The 20031-nt window shown below is 38.8% G+C and overlaps 1 protein-coding gene and 1 long non-coding RNA gene across 3 annotated transcripts; one reads left to right on the top strand and one right to left on the bottom strand.

Annotated features, from left to right (window-relative positions):
* Nucleotides 1-4761: 4761 nt before the first annotated feature.
* LOC143135084 (mediator of RNA polymerase II transcription subunit 31) lies at nucleotides 4762-13626 on the top strand. Its single transcript, XM_076295808.1, has 2 exons — nucleotides 4762-4977; nucleotides 12901-13626. The coding sequence occupies exons 1-2, from the start codon at nucleotides 4956-4958 to the stop codon at nucleotides 13290-13292; spliced, it is 414 nt and encodes a 137-aa protein (XP_076151923.1). The 5' UTR covers nucleotides 4762-4955; the 3' UTR covers nucleotides 13293-13626.
* A 4089-nt stretch (nucleotides 13627-17715) lies between these two features.
* Nucleotides 17716-19320, bottom strand: LOC143135083 (uncharacterized). 2 transcript variants are annotated; one of them, XR_012988789.1, is made up of 4 exons: nucleotides 19108-19320; nucleotides 18645-18986; nucleotides 18467-18544; nucleotides 17716-18281 (listed from the first exon to the last, which is right to left on the bottom strand). It is a non-coding gene; the product is annotated as an uncharacterized LOC143135083 (long non-coding RNA). The 2 variants fall into 2 exon arrangements; XR_012988788.1 differs by having other exon boundaries at nucleotides 17716-18284; nucleotides 19108-19319.
* Nucleotides 19321-20031: the final 711 nt, after the last annotated feature.

The following is a 20031-nucleotide window of genomic DNA, read 5'->3' as shown; positions in this document are numbered from 1 at the left end:
AAGGAAGTGGAAGTAGTAGTAGCTGAAAATAAGAAGATAGTGGTCATAAATTAGATTTATAAGGTTAATGTTAAGGATGTAAATTTGTCATAAATAAAACAAGGTTCCTTATTTTTTATTGATTTATGTTAGTGGTCTGTTCAAGAGACAATACCATATATGCATATGCAATATATTTGGCTGTTTCACTTTATCAAATGATTTTACTAATGTGGGACAACATGTTTTGGGTAATCTGGGACAGTCATTTAAAGTTTTTAAATGAGGGAAATATGCATAGGGACTAATGAAGTTGCATAAACTAAAACATGGCATTTATGGACTGCAGATCAGACATTGTTTAACAGTCTGTTAACACTAAAAGTCTGGTTATTGCTAGGGTAGCTAGCCTTTCCCATTATAAATTAGCTTCAAAGTAGCACCATAAAGTATGGTAGTATCTAATATATATTCCATTAGATTTGATTGTCCCAGATTAGCAAGCGACATTTTTATCATGCCCAAATTATCAAATTCTTGCCATTTTTTTGTTTTTTGGTGCAAGGAATATAATGTCTCCTCTGGGTATGATATTGTTTTCCTTAGAAAACATCTTGGGGATTACAGAAAGGTAGACTATGTTGATATCAAAATTGCAAAAATTGTCCCAGATTAGGCTACCTGAATTCACCCAATCAGTGCCAAATGTAATGCCAAAACACCATATAAAAATGGTGTGGTGCTCAAAATACATTATGGGGGGGAAAAGACAGGTGATAATGGTCAGGTACCCTAATAGAGGAGATGTTAAATTAAATTATCACCCCAATAAATACTCTTTTCTGAATGGCTGGTGGGTGGCTATTAAGTAACCACCGCTAGTTGTCCCGTTATACGGAATTAAAGGGACACCAGGCAAGCCTGATGCTTTTTCTCTACGAAACTCCCCCTCGCTCGTTCTGAAGCTCTTTTCCTTTTCTTTGCATCTTCCGTCAAGGGTTTTCGCTGCTTCTTTGCCGGCTCTGCCATTATACACACGTTTGCAACAATCACTAGCGTTTTGTTAGCCTGCCTCTGTGCTGTGGATGCAGGATGTAGGCCTAAACTGATCCTGCTTCTGTCGGCGGGTACGATACACTGAACTTGCAAGCGGGATATTCTTCCTACAGGCAGTAGGGGCGGGCGAGAGTCTTCATTCGCCCTGTAATGAGTCATTTAACCATATACAGACTTACAAAGATGAGTAATTAACACAAAAACGTTGTCTGGTGTCCCTTTAATGGACGAGGCGGAGGCAAATAACTTCCTGCTACAGCCGAGTGTCCCACCCGGGTGTCCACTATGATGTGACCTTCCTTTATTTTCTTCAAATGACATATATATTTCTAAAATATCTCATATCAGCTGGTTCACTTAAATTGTAAAATTTAGCTTGTCCATACATTTGGAAATCCGTACCACCACTGTCAAACAAATAAATTCCAGAGAAAACAGCATGTTTATTAGTGTAAATATAATGTGTGTTGCAACTTAGGCCTGAAGATATTTATAACGATAAATCAAGTTTCAGGTGATGTCTGGTGGGTGTCAGTCTAAAGGTAGATCACTGTCCACTGTTCATTGAGGCCTGTCAACCTGATAAAATAAAAGGAACAAACAATCAGTGTTTTAATGAGGACAATTCAGGTTTTACATTAAATGCCAGGGCTCCTGCTCCTCTGGTTGCAACAGTGGGGCCACTGTTTTAATTGTCTTGCATGGCATCGATGATGTTCTCAAACCCATCTGGACCTCACTCATCAGTTTGTACCAAAAGCAAGAGGACATTTTTATAATGTGCTCTGATAGGCAATATTGCAGGATTGTCATGGCACCACTCACCAATAACCTCATCTCTCTCCTTTGCTTTAATAACCACTAATCGTTTATGGTCTGTAATACAGTCGGTCAAGTTCAATTGTGTAGCCTAACTCTTGGATGCTCTATGGAGCCCCTAATTTCCTATACCACACAGGTTTAGGGATGACAGGGTGATGTTTTTTGAATGCTATCATCCCCAATAGCAATGCTAGTGAATATAAAAATCTGTATTGGCTACCTTAATTGCATTCATACCTTTGAATGTTAGATGTTTGGATGTTAGAAATGTTTGTGTCCTAAGGCTAAATTCATGCTTCATGCTTCTGCCCCCTCCGAACCCTACACCATCACTTGAAGTACACCTCCAAAAAACTGTAACTTCGCGTTGAGGCAACACTGACTGCAAGGACTGTGATTGGTAAACTCGCCCTGTGTGTTGACAACCGGCTGCTTCAAGCAACCTGCCGTGGGTAGTAGCAACATGCTGGGGCGCCACCAAGTGGTGGCCAGAGGTGGCCGGCCACCACAACATAAAATGTGGGATTCGCTCTCTCCGCATGTCCATCTGGCCGAGAGGCCATTGAAGCCCATTTCCAATGTCCCTAAAACACAGGCCCTGGAAGTCGTAAGTCAATGAACCCTTTCCAGACCCACTCAGTTACAACTGAGAAGGTCTGCGTGCTAACCAGGCTACGTCGGCGGCCGTCCTTCACATAATTCAGTAGCCTATGTACGAATGATGGTCAGAAGACCAGGATAGATACTAGCAAGGTGTCTGTAGATTTGACATTAATATCTAGAATGGTACCAAAGTGAGTGGGATGTATGAAAGGGGGACAACAGGAAGTAAAAAGTAGGCCTACCCAATTACTGTATATCAAGATTTCCTTGCTTACAGAAAATATAGGCCTATAGGAGATGAATTTTTAAAAGGGCAAATTGGGAAAGATTTGTGGAAGAAAATGACAATAATCTTAGATTGATTCAAGAAAGGTATAGGACTGCAATGGTCGCTCTTCCTAAAAAAAGACTTCTGAGGAAAGCAGTTACATGGTGGGATGATAAATGTAAAGAGGCAGTCAAGCACAGGAATTAAGTGTGCAGAACTTTAAAAAGAACTCATTTGATTGAATATAAATAATTACAGGCAGTAGGCCTAGTGAGGGAAAACTAAAGGTTACATCAGACTAAGCGAGCATACTGGAGGCAGTATTCGGAATGCAACTTTTAGATGAAATAGGTTTTCTTTACTATACCAAATTTAAAGGAAGTAGAAATGATGGTTAGCACACTGGATACTAATTCCTTTAATTTGTCAGAAGAAGAGAAAAGCTGCAAAGCAGAAACAAAAAGGGATTATGCTGAATTCATTCAGAGAAAAGACAAATCAGAGGATATAAGTGTACCATTCACACTGAGAATTAAATAGCGCATTGGACAAGAAGTCAGCTCTGGGGCAGGATTATGTGTGTTATCATTTGAGTGGTAAGGAACGTTAGAAGCTTTTGAAGTTATAATAAAGGAAAGACAGATTAATTTTGGTTGGAATGGGGCCGTTATCTTCCCTATTAGGAAACCAGGAAAAGACGCTAGCAACCCAAATTGTAGGAAATTATGGACCAATAGCATTAACATCTATAGGCTAAACTAATAGAACGGTTGGTTAATGGTAGGTTAATGAGCACTATTATTGAAGAAGGAAGAAGCACTTCTCCAATATTTCTACAGAAAGCCTCGATTTAAAAAAAGAGACTAATATATTTTGATGTGGAGAAAGCATGTTGTGGACAGAATAATAATACATAATATGTTTTATTTACGCCTTTCTCAAACTCAAGGTCGCTTTACAAAATCAGAGCAAGACAATGCAAGACAGAAAAAAAAGACAGTCTATGCAGTGGCGGAAGATAAGAAGTGTTCCTGAAACAGAAAGGTCATGTGAAGAGCTTTGAAGAAAGGAAAGGAGGGACAGTCATGGGGAGTCTGGTGCGGGGGACAGTGAGGAGATTCTGGTTATGAATGAAGCAGCGGGATGGAGTGCAAGGGATCGGAAGGTCACAGAGGTAAGGAAGGGCAAGGTCATTACTTTGAAAGTGAGAAGTAGAATTTTGAATTTGATTCTGGACAGAACCGGTAACCAGTGAAGCTGAAGAAAGAATAGGGGTGATGTGACAGGCTATATTACTATGTATGTGACAAATAAACCTCTTTGTATCCTTGTATCCTTTATATCCTTATATTAGCCCTCCTACACAATCTGGACTGTGGTCATACCAACTTATTCCCTGTTACATAGATAGATAGATAGATAGATAGATAGATAGATAGATATTGATCCCCAAGGGGAAAATTCAAGGAATATCGCTCTTAAAGTAGCCTATATATTATTTTTTTCTTGTTTTCAAGCAATTCTATTATGTCTATATTATTGTCTTTTCATAGTAGTTAATATTTAATAATAAACAAAGCCACTGTTCACTTCTGGACTACCACCATTGCACACACTCTACCATAGCACCTCATCATGGTCATTGCATCACATGGCCAGTCCATACCAGACCTTTGTAATCACTTCACAAATGTTTAACTCTTTACATTTTTAAATTTCTGTGAGTGATTTTTATGTATGAGATAACGTGTGTGTGTTTGTTGTGTTACGGTTGTATAAGATGATGCCTAATTTCCCTCGGGATGAATAAAGTAGCCTTGTCTGTCTGTCTGTCTATTTATTTATTTCAATTAAGGTAATCCCTTACATTGGGTAAATCATTGTCAGATCAATTCAGATAGCCTATCGTTGATACGAGTCCCAATGTAGTAGGCCTAGTAAATGAAAAGGTTGATAAGTGGACCAAAAAACCGTGTGCTTTTATTTTGAATAATTTAGTGGCCATATTGATATTTACGTCATCGTCGCTTCAGTTTCTCTACTGTGGCTATCTGAAGACTTATCTCTTCGAAAGGCATTGATAGTTATGAGCATTATTTAGCGTTCTAGATAGAAGCAGCAATGAAAATGGATTAGCTGCTAATTAAGAATGACCTAACTCTGGATATGGGTGTGTAACTCAACGTTCAGTTAAAATCTTTCTTTGTGTAACGTGGATCTAACGTTAATGTTAGACATTATGGAAACAGGTAAGTTTTGCTAACGTTAGGCTTATTTCATGCTTTATTTTACTGTCTATGATTTCATGTTGTCGTGAAACCATTCAAACAGACTGTAGACTAATGTTAAAACCTTCTAGACCTAAATGTTTTGCTTTCTGCTACATCTGTGAGCTAGCAACCAACCTAGTTTAGCCTAGCTACTCTGTTGTGTGCTAGATTACATTCGTAGAGGCTAGAATATCTTCTACATTCTCTTTCCTTTGCATTAAAAAAAAGTAACGATATTTATAAAACATTCACTCAAAAATGTGATGAAACCCATTTTGCGCAAAACATTAAACGTTAGAAGCTAGCTTTGCGTCACGCAATCCAGCAAAATTGTCCTTCCTCACACCGCTAGTCTGAGACCCCCATTCATTCAAATAATATTTCGTGTGTCCGACGGCGCTTATTGTGAATAGTGCAGTGCCAGTTCAAACATATACGAGAATTTACCATGACGTCACAATACCAATATACATTCTTCTGGGTGGCAAAAGCTGAAGCATTCTCCATTGGCACTACTAGTAAACATACCCTTCCATGTCATTTGACCAGGGCAGAGCAATCAAGAAAACAGAGTAAATGGCTTGAATGAATGATTTTCGTCTTGCGGGGTGCTACGGGACTTCTCATTCATATTCATACGGTTATGGGAAGTCTCATTAATATGCAATGAGTCATACGTGTCTCTAGCCATGCTGCGTCCACTCTACCCCGTAGTTTGAACGAAGTGAAGTGTCAGTCGAAATCAAAGGCAAATGATGAAAATGCTACGTGAGGTAAATTGCTTGGGGAACCCGCCGTCGGCCGTAGCCTAGGCCTAATACATTTCAACAGGTAGGCTAAGTTAATTCAAAAACAGACGTGGTGGATATTCAGACATAGTTATAACATGAGAGACCGGTTGCACAAAACACCTTGTTCAGGTTCCCTTAAAATCTGATTTAAGGCCCCCTTAAAATAAAATCGGCTGCACAAACACATTTAAGTATTCTACTTCGGTTTCCTTATCATTTTCCCTCAAGTATTTAAGTTTTTCTAATTTTCTTATCTTATAAGAAATTCCGTTGCACAAACGACCTTAGCAGCCTAAATAACCACACGAGGTTCGGTTCGCCAGGCAAAACGTAAAAAAAACATTTTTTATTTTGGTGCCCTGATGACAGTCAGGATAAAATCTAACTAGCTAGTATTGTTCAATTCATGTCTATATATGGCTTTACTGATGAATGGATAAATGTCACCGAAAATTATTAAGGTAAGATAAGATCATAAGCTTGGGTTGCAGACTACGGCATAACTTTAGCAAGCTAGTTACAACTCCGTTGAACGTAGCCTACCAGTTGAGTTATTCATTGCTAACATTAGCTATTGATAAGCCTACAGTAGGTGCATTAATAACTATAGCTAACATCGTAAAATGAATTAGTTAGTTATAGGCCTACTCAGATTTGTAATGCGTCATTCACTATCTGATTTTATCAACAATATGTGCAAACAGCTTGCTATTATTTTGGACAGTCCCGTATTGACCAACATCTGCATCCTCAGAAAAGCAAGCACAAATTAGCAAACAAACAATCTCCGTGGTTGATACTAAAGGGACAAAACTTAAGGTGCTTTGTGCAAACGGCCCTAAGGAGATAGCAATAACGTTAAATTAAATGCATAGTTATATATAGTTGTATGTATGCTGCTGAGACCTTGAATTTCCCCTAGGGATCAATAAAGTATCTATCTATCTATCTATCTATCTATCTAGTAGCCTAGGCTAGTCTACTATAGCCTATGTGTAAATGAACCTCAGCCTGCCATTGAGTGGTTATTTTAGTGACTGTTGCTGTTTGACTTACAATCTGTTAGATGGTGTATTTCCCTGCTATCTAAATAAAAAGTCTATGATCGGGTTTTTGTTGCTCGGATCGGATACAGATGTAAGAAGTGGCTACTCCGCCACCAGGCAGTCTTGCCATCTCCTCTGCAGCATTACTTTTGACGACGTCCACTAGCTTTAAACTTCACCCACAGGTTCCGCTGGATATTTTTTTTTTCTTTCTGAAGGACATCGATAAAAACCCTACACTTTTTGCTGTATATCTGGCGGCACAACCCCAAACACAACACGTTTTCGTTATTGTTTCAACTTTGATCAACAACAATGTTTTAACTATGTAAGGTCAGTGGAAGCCGCTTGCGTTCTGCCACCCGGAAGGATCTTGGAGCCTATTGTTTACAAACATTCTGAAATGCCGTATTGTAGGGGGGCCTATGTGTCTAATTTGGGGGCCTGTGGGATTCGCATGTTAATTTTTGGAGACTATTATATCTTTGTTCTAGGTGTTCTTAAGAGTAAAAAAAAACATGTCTCCATTTTTTTTGAAGGTTTTGAAGGACCCAAATCAAAGGTCAAATTCAGAAAAGGTCAAATATGGTGTTTTGTCCATAAACCTCACATTGCTGGTATTATAGCATAGGGTTTGGTGCCTACAAGGTGTGCAAAAGTGGGCCACATAAACAATACAACATTATAAAACATTTTTAGGCTGATGATCTCTTTAACAAGAAATTGTGCCTAAAATTCTCGAAATTGTCCGCTAAAAAAATAATACTTCAATATCAATACAATCAATTCATGCCTATTCGTGTTCTTGAGTGTAGGCCTAGCCTGCTCTGTCAGTTCTTGTCTACACCCATTCAGAGCACAAAGTGCAGAGATCTCTGTTAAATCAAGATTAATAGACTTAATAGACTTTTACATAGTACCAGCTGAAGTCTGTAAGGCCTTCCGTAGCTTATGTAAGTGTGATGAAAAGAAAGGGTAAAGGATCAGATAGACAAACAGACAGGTGTGTGTGTGTGTGTGTAAGAGAGAGAAAGAGAAAGTGAGACACTACCAGCATGGATGTATTATGAACTTTCAGGCCCCTGGGCCCAGATGTATTAAGGGCCACCCACTAATTGTTGCGGGGGACATTTTAAAAAATGTATTTGATGTGATTTCCTATATTCTGGTGCATTTTGGGGATGGCCAATACTTTAATTCAATCAGATTCATAGCCTATATGTTGATATGATGTGTTGATATTGAGGCAATGATTCCATGCAATGGCTTGGGCCCCCTGACTCCTTGTCTCCCCTGGGCTTGGGCCCGGTAGGCCCATGCAGTAATCCATCCCTTAACAGTTGGCTGATGATAGCTGGCAGTGATAGAATTTAGAATATAGAATAACCTGAAGCACATAGTGCTCTGTTCTTCATTGTTGGTGATATTAGTGACCTTCTATCCTTCTACATTTGAGCAAGCACATTTTCATAGTCCATGGTGGCACAGTCTAGTTAGGTTATATTCTGAGGTGTGTCTTTCTGTTAGTCAGGTGATGGCACACATATTCTAAAAGAAACAGATTTTGGGCTATGTATCCAGTGGCAGATATGTGTGTACTGGTGAATGAACCATCACTAGAGACATACGCCAAATTTCTTGTTTTTGTCCATGAGAGAGTATAGAGATGGGGATCACAGATCAGCCAACGATTACATTGTTACAGTGCAGTTATCTTACAAGAGAACAAAGCAGTTTGGCACAGGAACTGCTACAAATCCACCTGTAACAGTGAGCATCTGCAGCATGCTAAGATTCGCTACTAGAAATCATGTGAAGCAGGCAAGACTCAGTGTCTTCAGAAAAGACGTGGTAGACCATCTTCTGAACCTGCAGCAACACCTGCAACTGCATCAAGTCCATCTAGAGGGACTTTGTACACTTGTTCAGCAGCAGCTGCTGCCAGCATAGATAAGTGCTTCTTCTGTCAGAAGCAGACAAAAGAGCTTCTTCATGAGGTGTCCTCTTTCAATGCAGGCAAACAACCAAGAACTATAAGTAATATTTTGAAGTCAATGACTTTTAACAGGTAGCCAGTGTAAAGATGCTAGGATGGGGAAAATATGTTCATATTTTTTGTGTGTGTGAGCAGCTGCATTTTGAATAAACGGTTAGCTCTTTAGACAGGTATTATTACAACCAGCATAATAGCATTGCAATAGCATTGCAATAGTCTATCCTTGAGATGACAAAACATTAATTTCTTGGCATCTGGTAAGGAGAAGGACTTCCTTATCTTTAAAATGTTCCTTAAATGGTAAAATTAAGTTTTGGTGATCTGTTTTATGTGATTACTTAGTGCTAGGTCCTGGTCAATTATAACTCCCAGGTTTTTAACACTTGTGGATGAGGTCAGTGTAAGATCACTATATGTAGCCTGTGATGTGGATAGGATATCCCTCATCTTTTTGAACCTAAAACCATGACTTCTTTTTTATCTGAGTTCACAAGCAGGAAATTATTCGTCATCCATGTATTTATAGCTCTTATACATGTGTCAAGTTTGGCTAACGGGGTTAATTCATCAGGTTTTATGGAGAGGTATAGTTATGTATCATCTGCTAAACAACAGGGGCCCCAGTACTGAGCCTTGAGGCACTCCATATTTTACCATAATCTGAGTAGATGGTTTATTATGGACCTGTACAAATTGTTGACGGTTAGGAAGGTATGATCTAAACCAAGCGAGTGCTGAGTCTTTGATGCCTATCAAATTTTCAAGCCTAAGTAGTATGTCATGGTCTATGCTGTCAAAGGCAGCGCTGAGGTCCAGGAGGACCAGTATAGATACAAGGCTAGGTTTTTTGAGGGAGAGCTTAATAACAGATGTCTTAAACGACTGTGGTACATGTGTGGTCAAAATTAATCCAAGACAACTGGTGTGAGACTGCAGCTTTATTCACGACGCCGGGAGCATGTTACACACATGAAATGTCAAAGTAACAAGCCCACACATCTGTGGGTGAAGCCAATTCTTATACCTTACCCCACACCCATGGAAACTCACAAGTTGTCACCCTCCATTAATCACTTAGCCATCTGGTATTTTAACAGAGATAAGAAATGTTTACAAACCCCCATCCTGAGGGTTACCCACAGTGAAATGTTTACAACCCCCCATCCTAGTTGGAACATTCAATGAGAAAAGTAAAAATTATCCCACACATGCCCTGACAGAATTATTTATAATCTAGAGCAAAACATTATCCAGGAAGGGGAGACCAGTCTTAAGAAGGTGAGTACAAATAGGGTTTAGTAGACTAGTTGTAGATTTTGATGAGGACATTGTGGAGGTGAGATCTAATATGTTGTGTATATGTAAATGAATTAAATGTTGTTTGAGGTCTCATCTGTGATTCAGTGATTTTGCTATCTTTCAGCAATGGAGTATGTGTATTTGGTGAAACTGATTGGTTATTGATCTTATCTCTAATTGTTTGACATACAATCATAATACTGACATACAATCATACTGTTGAAAATAATAAAATAACTGTTTTGTGAACTTTATTCAACATAGCCAGTGATTTAGGCAATATTTATGGTGTTAATTATAGTGAAATATACAATTTCACAAAAATAGGGTTAAAACAGGTTAAAAAAAATGGAGACATCATTTTTCTCCATGTTCAATGACCTCTAAAGACAGTCCAACCACTCTCCAAAAATTAACATTTCAATCCCACAGAAACCACATAGGCCCCCTGACTAATATGCCATTCCTGTAGAAAACACGATGATGGCTCAATGCCCGCAGGAATGTGTGCTTTAAAAATAGGATGATGAAGGGGGAAACATCATTCCAGATAAACATTCAGTGAATACTGAATATTATATTATTCATCTTTCGATGAATACTGAATATTATATTATAATATATTAAACTATAATTAATGTTCAGTAAGCAGAATTTAGGCATGACTGCATATGACATTTTTACAGATCAAAATGAAATAAGCCTAACAGCCGTTTTGAGTTAAAGCTATATGTTTATTGTTAAGCTTATTGAATAACTTCCTGATGGAGAAGACAAACCATTTTGCAAAATGAAAATAAAATTTGCAACGATGTGACTCAACAACCTCTGGTAGCCTATAAGTGACATCACACTCTGTCTGCCACTCATCTGTAACTTATCAAATGACATAATAAGCCTAAATATTTGATGTAAGGCTGTATGTTTAGCCTATTGAATAACCTAATTATATAGAAGAATATATTGCAGAAAGATGCTCATGATCATCATAAACTCGGGACCATTAGCCTATCGCTTGCAGTCGGAATTGTCGTTTGTTTATTCAAAGTCCAAAGAAGCCCTGGGTTATTCAAAGTGTCAGTTTATTGCACATCATTGCACATCATTTTTATGTCATTTTGAATAGCCACTGCTAATTTTATGCAAGCCAACTACATACAGGGAATATTTGTTGATGTCAGACATGATAAAATTGAAACATCTATAGGGCTATAACGATTCATCGGGTTAATCGAATAACTCGATTACAAAAATTACTCGAGGCAAAAACCCTGCCTCGAAGCCTCGTTAAATTCCTATGACGCGCACTATACGCGCAGGGATCTGATTGTTCCACACGGACCGTTGTTCAGGAAGCACACCACTAGCGCGTGAATCGTGATACATAGCTGGCGCGATGGCGGAGTCAAGGTGTCCATAAATGGCAGAGAAGGTCTAAAGTTTTCAAGTAAAGTTTTAGGATCATTACATACTCAAAAAGGAAAAGAACAAGCATCTGAACCGAAAACATCCACTCCATGCTGTTTCACCAAGCGTCAATAAAGTAGCCTATGCTATTTATCATCTACGTAGCCTATAGCCTACATTGATGTTGGCTGATTTTAATCACATACTGTATTTGTAGCGATGTCGTGATATAATGTTTAGCTTTGATGTTTTTAAGAAGTAAACTTATTCACGTTCAATTGCAAGACAGTATGCCTAAAAAATAACCCCTTTTTATACACACATGCATGCACCCTCATCTTCCCTCACGCACCGCACGCGTGCACACACACACACACACACACACACACACACACACACACACACACACACAGGTTGCTAGGTTACCATAGCAAATAGGCTCACCCCAGAAATTATTTTTTAGTAGCCTAATGGTAGGCTATTTGTTAGTAGCCTAATGGTAAAATTATTTGTTAGTACCCTAATGGTAAATGCTGCAGGTGTAGAAATCTACATAAAACGGATATTTACTTTGATGTCAGGTCTAGATTACAGCATGAAACTTGTGCATATTAATAGCCTACATATTGCTTTCCCTCTTCTCCCTCCCAGCACTTCACAACATAGTATGGACAGCTAAGTCATGCACAAGAGGCTGCAATTTTACAGAGAGCATTTTGAACATTATTTAATTGTTGGCACTGGCACTTATAAACACTAAATGGGTAAATTGCAATAAATGGGCTTAGTTTTGTAGCCTAATGTTGGAGTTAGAATAAATACCTCTGTGCCAACTGCTTGATCATTTTACAGCCATGTCATTTTTGTTATGCATTATTTGTTTTGGTTGTTTAAAAATGCAAAAAAAAATTATCCAATTAATCGATCGATAAAGTGCTAGATTAATCAATTACAAAAAGAATCGATAGCTGCAGCCCTAAACATCTAGCATCTTGACCCGTGCTGTGCCCTGATTCAGTGCTGCCAAACCTTCGCTTACACTTGAAATCAGCTCCGACATTCACAATGCTTGCCTAGTGGACGTCGTAGGCTACTAGAATGTTGGAAGTGTTGGAAGCATTTCGAGTTTGGGAGGCAAACGTAAAATAGTAATATTTATTTTTTTAACTAGTTGTCTTAGACGTTCTAAGCATATGTCTATGGCGTCGAGTATGTGGCGCACTTAACTGCCCTAATAATGTTAGGAAACCATGTAAGACAATGACATGCCCTGTTGCCCTGTCACCTGTATTTGTCTTATAGTTGTTGATTTATCCTTAACAGTAATGAATTATTTATGTGATTGTGTGACTGTATTCCACAGACGAACAAGCGAGGAACCGGTTTCAATCAGAGTTGGAATTCGTTCAGTGTCTGGCCAACCCCAATTACCTGAACTTTCTTGCTCAAAGAGGATATCTGCGCGAGAAGGTGTTTGTGAATTACTTGAAGTACTTGCTTTACTGGAAAGAGCCGGAGTATGCCAAATTTCTCAAGTACCCCCACAGCCTACACATGTTGGAACTACTGCAGTATGAACACTTCCGTAAGGAGCTGGTGAATGCGCAGTGCGCCAAGTTCATCGATGAGCAGCAGCTCCTGCACTGGCAGCATTACTCCCGCAAGCGGACTCGTCTCCAGCAGGCACTGGCTGAGCAGCAGCAGCAGCAGCAACCACAGCAGCAGCCTCCACATGGAAACACTACCTCTAAATGAAGGGCAGAAGGACAAGGAGACCCAAGACAAAGTGACTGTAGTTGAGCTGGTGTCATTGATCATTCAAGCTGTTGCAAAAGAAGATGTGTGTAACTCTGTCATGGCCATTGATATGGACTAGCTTGTTGAAAATATTACATTAAGTGTTACATTGACATAATGAAATATATTACACATATACAAAATTAGCAGTATCTCCAGTGTAAGACCATTTCTCTCCCTTTGGTTTTCTGATATCTACAAAAATAATTAAACTTGTTTAAACTGAAGCTATTTGGCTGAACTAGACAATGCTGTTGTGTCTTTGGCAATAGTAAATCAATGTTTACATATATTTTGTTCCTTGTGATCTTTTTTGTTTAGAATTTTTCTCTGAAAAGGGAAGTGAAATATTGTCAGGCTGCCATTGGTTGAGTAACAATTACCCATGTACTTCTGATCTCTTCTTTTGAAATTCAGGGAAATATCCATAGAGGTAAGATTCAGATCAGGGCTCATAGAAGGTCACTTAAAATATTTCACTGTGTTTTTCTTAGCCTTTCTTTGTTGCCTTAAGCCAGGGGTGGGCAACTAATTTCCCCAAGGGGCCACATGACAAACTGGGACTGTTGAGGAGGGCCGGACTCAAAATACCGAACTCAAGTCTGAACTCAATTCTGTTCAATTCTATTCTGTTCTTGTATAACATTAAGTAAATCATATGGTTTTGTTTACTAGTCGTAAGAACAGATGAAAATGTGAGGGAGACAAAGGAAAAACAGCAATAGGCCTATTTAATCTATGTCCAGTATTTAATCCTCATTCCTCAAAATGATTTTTTGACATTGACATTTTTTTCAGTTTTCAAAGACTGATATAAAAAAGTACTACAATATCTATATAATTAGGCTAGGTCATGAAAATGTGAAGGAGTCAGTACAACCGATAGGCCGTGCCACCATTTCATCAACACTCAGCAATATTTCATCATTAAATCATTACCATCATTAAATTAACTCTATGCAGAATTAGACTACGAAAATGTGGAGCAGACAAGAGTAGGCTGTCATTAGTTAATCAACATGCACAAAGAAAACTATTTTAAAAATGTAGGCTATGTTTTTGCTTTAACTTTATGCACATAACTGTGAATGGTGAACTCGCTCTGTGTGTTGAGCCGGCTGCTTCAAGCAACCTGTGGGTAGTAGCATCATACTAGTTCGCTAACATAAGCTTTGCAAATAAACTCAGACATATTTTGGTTACAATTACGGGGTTATCCGATTGTAAACTGTCTATCTGCCAGTAACGTTTTGAAAAGAACACTTCGTATCGCCCACGAGCAGCAGTAGGAGTTCGTTCTAACAACCTTTGCGGTGGTGAGCGACGCAGACATAAGAGACACAAAACTTTGAAAGGTTTACGCCGACGTAAAGGCAACTGCATTGTGTCGACGCAGAAGCATTCACACACATCAGTGAGGGTGTTTACGTCGTATACATCCACGCACACATGTATGGGCGTACAAATAGCTGTCGCTTTCAAAACTAGATGTACCGCGTAGCGGTACAAAATATGACCGCCGCTCAGTCCTGCACATCCATTCCGCGAAAATAAATCATATTAATGAATTTGTCTCCATCTTCTACTCCATTCCCCACTCTTGAAACTTTTGTGTATGCTTGTTTGGAATGTGTGTTTGCACACATTCCGCACACAAAGTAGCCTACTGGCGCTGCAAAGGTGAATAGATTTGTTTCTGGGCCAAAAAATCTGTAACATTGTTATAAAACCTTTAAAATCTCTAAACAATCACAAGTAGGGCAGTTCATCACAGTCCATCCATTGCAACTGGACTGATGAAAGGTACACCTGTAGGCTACATTGTATTTGGGAAAAGCAGAAGGTAGCAGCATAATGTATTTATTTATTTATTATTAAACAAAACAATCCCTGTCAGTTCCATGCAGTTTTCAACAGCTATCAAGAAGAGAGGTCATGGATTTTTGTGAATGTTTCTTCTTCTACATATGCATAAGTTTAGTCATCTAGTTCAAATGATATTCAGCTTTATTGTCAATGCACAAATGAAATACCAGTAGTCTAAAACAAAATGCCGTTTTTCCCAGTGGTGCAAATAACTGACATGTCCAAAGGGCCTTCATGAAATGCGTTGCGAGACTGTTCATACACATTTTAACGGGCAAAGTTGAAGAGCTACTCTCCGTTATTGTTTGTGCAAATAATATGCTGATTCATGTTCCCCTGCATTTTGCAACCATGAGGTCAATGGTTAAGCTCAATCTTTTGACGCAATCTTTTGATTTTCACCCAGCCTAGTCCATGGTAGGCGCCCGATAGAAATATTGTTTAATTTTGCGATTGAGATATCCACGCACTGGCGCCCCCCCTGCGACGTGTTCGCCCCCCGGTTTTAGAGCTATTCTAAATGCAAAAATGCATAGAGGGAGTTATGACAAAACCGTGACTGTTAACAAACTATAAGCTATATAAGGTAGGCCCTATGCTAGGCCTATTACACAACACAAATTGTCGCTAGGCTATGCTGGCGACCCAAATAAAATCTCCGTTGGAACCAATGGCTTACAGTAGGCTATTAATATGCACAAGTTTCATGCTGTAATCTAGACCTGACATCAAAGTAAATATCCGTTTTATGTAGATTTCTACACCTGCAGCATTTACCATTAGGGTACTAACAAATAATTTTACCATTAGGCTACTAACAAATAGCCTACCATTAGGCTACTAAAAAATAATTTCTGGGGTGAGCCTATTTGCTATGGTAACCTAGCAACCTGTGTGTGTGTGTGTGTGTGTGTGCACGCCGGTGCGTGAGGGAAGATGAGGGTGCATGCATGTGTGTATAAGAAGGGGTTATTTTTTAGGCATATTGTCTTGCAATTGAACGTGAATAAGTTTACTTCTTAAAAACATCAAAGCTAAACATTATATCACGACATCGCTACAAATACAGTATGTGATTAAAATCAGCCAACATCAATGTAGGCTATAGGCTACGTAGATGATAAATAGCCTAGGCTACTTTATTGACGCTTGGTGAAACAGCATGGAGTAGATGTTTTCGGTTCAGATGCTTGATGTCTATCACGATTCACGCGCTAGTGGTGTGCTTCCTGAACAACGGTCCTTGTGGAACAATCAGATCCCTGCGCGTATAGTGCGCGTCATAGGAATTTAACGAGGCTTCCAGGCAGGGTTTTTGCCTCGAGTAATTTTTGTAATCGAGTTATTCGATTAACTCGATGAATCGTTTCAGCCCTAAAAGCAGCCCCAAAACATAGCCAAGCTTCCTCCACGTTTCACAGTAGGTTTGGTGTTTAAAGGTTAATTTTTTTGTCTGTGAGCTGCCAAAAAGCTCAATTTTCATTGTGTCTGCCCAAATTCTCCCAGGATTGTGACTTCACAATATGTAAGCTAGTTTCCATCTGTGTTTTTTTTATGTTCGTCTTTCAACAGTGGATTCCTCCAGGGTGTGCACTCTTGTCCAAAAAGTTGTTCTTTCTGATCTCTTCGGACAACTCTTTCCTTTGCTTTCTCTGTTCCATATTTATGGTGCACATAGTGATGCCAAACAGCAGAGCAACTTATCTCCATTTATGTCCATTGTCTCCTACTTAATACAAGATTGAGTACATGTGTTAAACTAATTAAGGTGAAAAAGTTTTAAAAGTTTTGTTTGAAACATTACTATTCCATAGTTAATCATCTTTTTTATGGGTACACCAACCATTTGTCCATGATATTTCAGAATGTTTGTGATTCCCAAGAGTACAATGAGTCTTGTCTTACATCTATTCCACATCCATACATTTTTATAACGAGTAGAGATGGTTGATGTGAGTGCCTATGTGAATCAAGACCGTTTTTCCACTAGATAAGCTAGGCCTGTGATTATTCCAGAGACGTGTTTACTAGTGCTGAACCTGTTCATTCACAGTGAATATGTCAGACAAAGACAGATTGTCCATATCTGGAATTGGGTGAGTGCACCGAAAACAACACCACAAACAGCACAAGACCAACAAAACACAAAGGGACTTAACCTGTCACACTTAAAATACAATAACAAAACAATTACAATAATAAAACTTGTTATGCCCCAAGATAATGTTAGGCATTGTGCCCCTGGACTGTGATTGACCATGATGCCAGGGGTTTCCCATTTTGTGAACAAACTTTATGTTCAGATGGCATCTACATCATTGTTTTAAGGTTATCTATGTCATATGGCAAAAGGTTTTTGATATTTGAGATCAACAATCAATCAAACTATATGCCTCCCTTCTGTGCTTAAGTAACCTGCTCACAGGCTGGAATTGTTGATGGCCCATGCCACAATGCTTGTCCCACACTTACAGAGCCAAACACCTTAGTATTTTAACACACACACACATGAAAAGACCATGGAAAACAATTTACTGAATTTGATGAAATGTTTACAGGACTGTTGTGCCTTAAAACAACTAAATATGCCCTATTCCACAAAGCCTTTTCAAGCAGATTTTTTTGGGATCAATAGACATTTTTGCCCAAGGTGACTTACAAAAAGTAAAAACAACAAAATCAATCAATGAGCAAATGGCATAATTAAATTATTTATAGAATAATTATTTTTTTTAAAAATGTATATCCAAGTAAAACCATAAAAAAAACTATGGCAAATAATATAGAATTACTTCATATTTAATATGGCTCAAATATTTAGGCCTATAGTTTTTAGCAATGATTATGATTTAGCAGTACAGGTGTCAGTAAGAAAATATAAAGTATTGTATGATATTGTCCACTTTGAATAAATGATGTACATTATATGGAACCTTTCCTTTCAGTGAACTCGCTGTTTCTTGGTTTGGAGGTGAACAACAATTACAGCTCCAGTCATTGCAAGCAGCCCACAGCCCGACACAGCCATGTAGACCAAGCCAAAGGGAGAGAGATGAGCACCAGTGGAGGGCAGTGCAGGTCCTACTAACAAATAAAAATGAAATCACTGTTGTGTACAAGTCGTAAATATAAATGCCAAAGTTCAACTGCACCAGATACTTTATATTTTAAACATTATAGCAAGTGTATCTACTTTAATACTGACATTATTTTCCTGTAAATAGGTTTAATTAGGAGTGTCTGCAGGTCTGTTGAGAACCACTTACCTTGTTCACAATGTACAGAGCGCACTGATCTGTTATAATTTTGGCTCGAATTTGGTGGTTCCATTTCATTTCCAAAAGCTGTAAGACAAGTCATAGATGGGTATCCTGAAGTAATAAAAGCTCTTTTCACTTCCAACCCCCTCATGCCACCACAAGCTGTTGTTGAAAGCATTCTTACCATATATATGTACTCCTGTCCCAAACGTCAACACTTTGTCCTTTACCCTTGTACAGTAGTATAGACCCAGGTCATTGATTTGAATATTTGTGATTGTCATTGCCACAATTCTTCTCTTAACATGGGCCATACTGTTCACATGATGTTTGTCTTGATAAACAACAGTTATCTCTCCGTCTGTGACCGAAGTAACCATCAACACAATAGGCGGTTGTCCATCGTTCAGCTTTAACCAAGTAATGTCATGATGGAAGGAAATATTGCACTCAATTTCCATTGTACCTCCCAGATCAACCTTTCTCATCTCGAAGGCCTCTAGTCGCCTCAACGTCATCCAGTAGCCTGGTAATACATATAATGGAGGTTTCTGTTATTTATCTTAGAAAAACAAATAAAGACACAGAACAAGTTAAAACAACCAATGAAATCAAATCATATAATTCATAACATAACTCAAACTTACCTAAAATAATGATATACAGATATGGCATTCTGAGGCTGTGTCTCTGTTCCAGTGAATTGAAAGAGGTCTATGGTTTCAACACGGAAAATCAAGCGTGACCAATGCTGGTGAAGTAGCCTATACAAACAGGAAATAGGCATTTGCGGAACCCAAACTCTCTGGTATTATCAAAGCTTTCAAATGGAAGCATTAGGCCTATTTCATTTTTTAAAATAACCCCTTAAATTATTATTTCTGGCAAGTTTTGTGGAAAGAGATAGACAGATATAAGACCTACATGACATAACCTTGCCAAGTTTCACTCCCCACACCTAACGGTGATCAGGGACCCCAGACATAGCGTAAGCCTGGTAGCCTATTTGACTGAGGGGGGCCCATAAACCCGTCTACAGATTAGGCATTCTCTGGCCGGCCCCATAAATAAAGGTTTAACAATCTTTGGTTGAACAATACATTTGTAACGCTCACTGATCCGCATAGTAAGATTCTTCATTATTTGGGACACTCACTTTTTGAAAAATATGTTGTGACACTACCTGCACTTACAGGCATGTTATTTGACTGAGGGCACACCAGTCAGGTTACACTTAAGTCAAAATAGGCAAGGCTATTCTAGATGCAGAGGTTCTGTGTGTGTGTTTACAGCCCTGGCTCTGGAAAGTTTGGCTCAAACTGAGCCAATCAAAATTCCAGCAAATCAACACGTTGATTCAGAAGCACAGATGAGTGTTATACATTTGCCTGGCTGTTGAGTTCAAATGTCAAATAAACCTTTCGCCAGAATCGACACTGATGAGACCAAAGACTGCCAGCGAAATTTCGCCTCAGGGGTATCTTGCTCCGCGTTAACAATCTTTTGGGTTGTGGGTGTGGGTTTCCACACAGCGAAACACCTCGCGATTTTCGGCCAGGCGAAATTCCCGT

The sequence above is a fragment of the Alosa pseudoharengus genome, unplaced genomic scaffold (assembly GCF_046254945.1).
Source record: "Alosa pseudoharengus isolate Yale_2024_CS ecotype anadromous, Long Island Sound unplaced genomic scaffold, YU_APseudo_1.1 YU_APseudo_1.1_scf_2, whole genome shotgun sequence".
Taxonomy (NCBI): Eukaryota; Metazoa; Chordata; class Actinopteri; order Clupeiformes; family Clupeidae; genus Alosa; species Alosa pseudoharengus.
This window is presented reverse-complemented; position numbering and strand designations above follow the sequence as displayed.

Excerpts from the sequence above, each read along its gene's own strand:
- LOC143135084 (XM_076295808.1), top strand. The coding sequence starts at position 4,956 with ATGTTAGACATTATGGAAACAG. Across the intron at positions 4,978-12,900 it reads GTTAGACATTATGGAAACAG|ACGAACAAGCGAGGAACCGG; the intron begins GTAAGTTTTGCT and ends TGTATTCCACAG.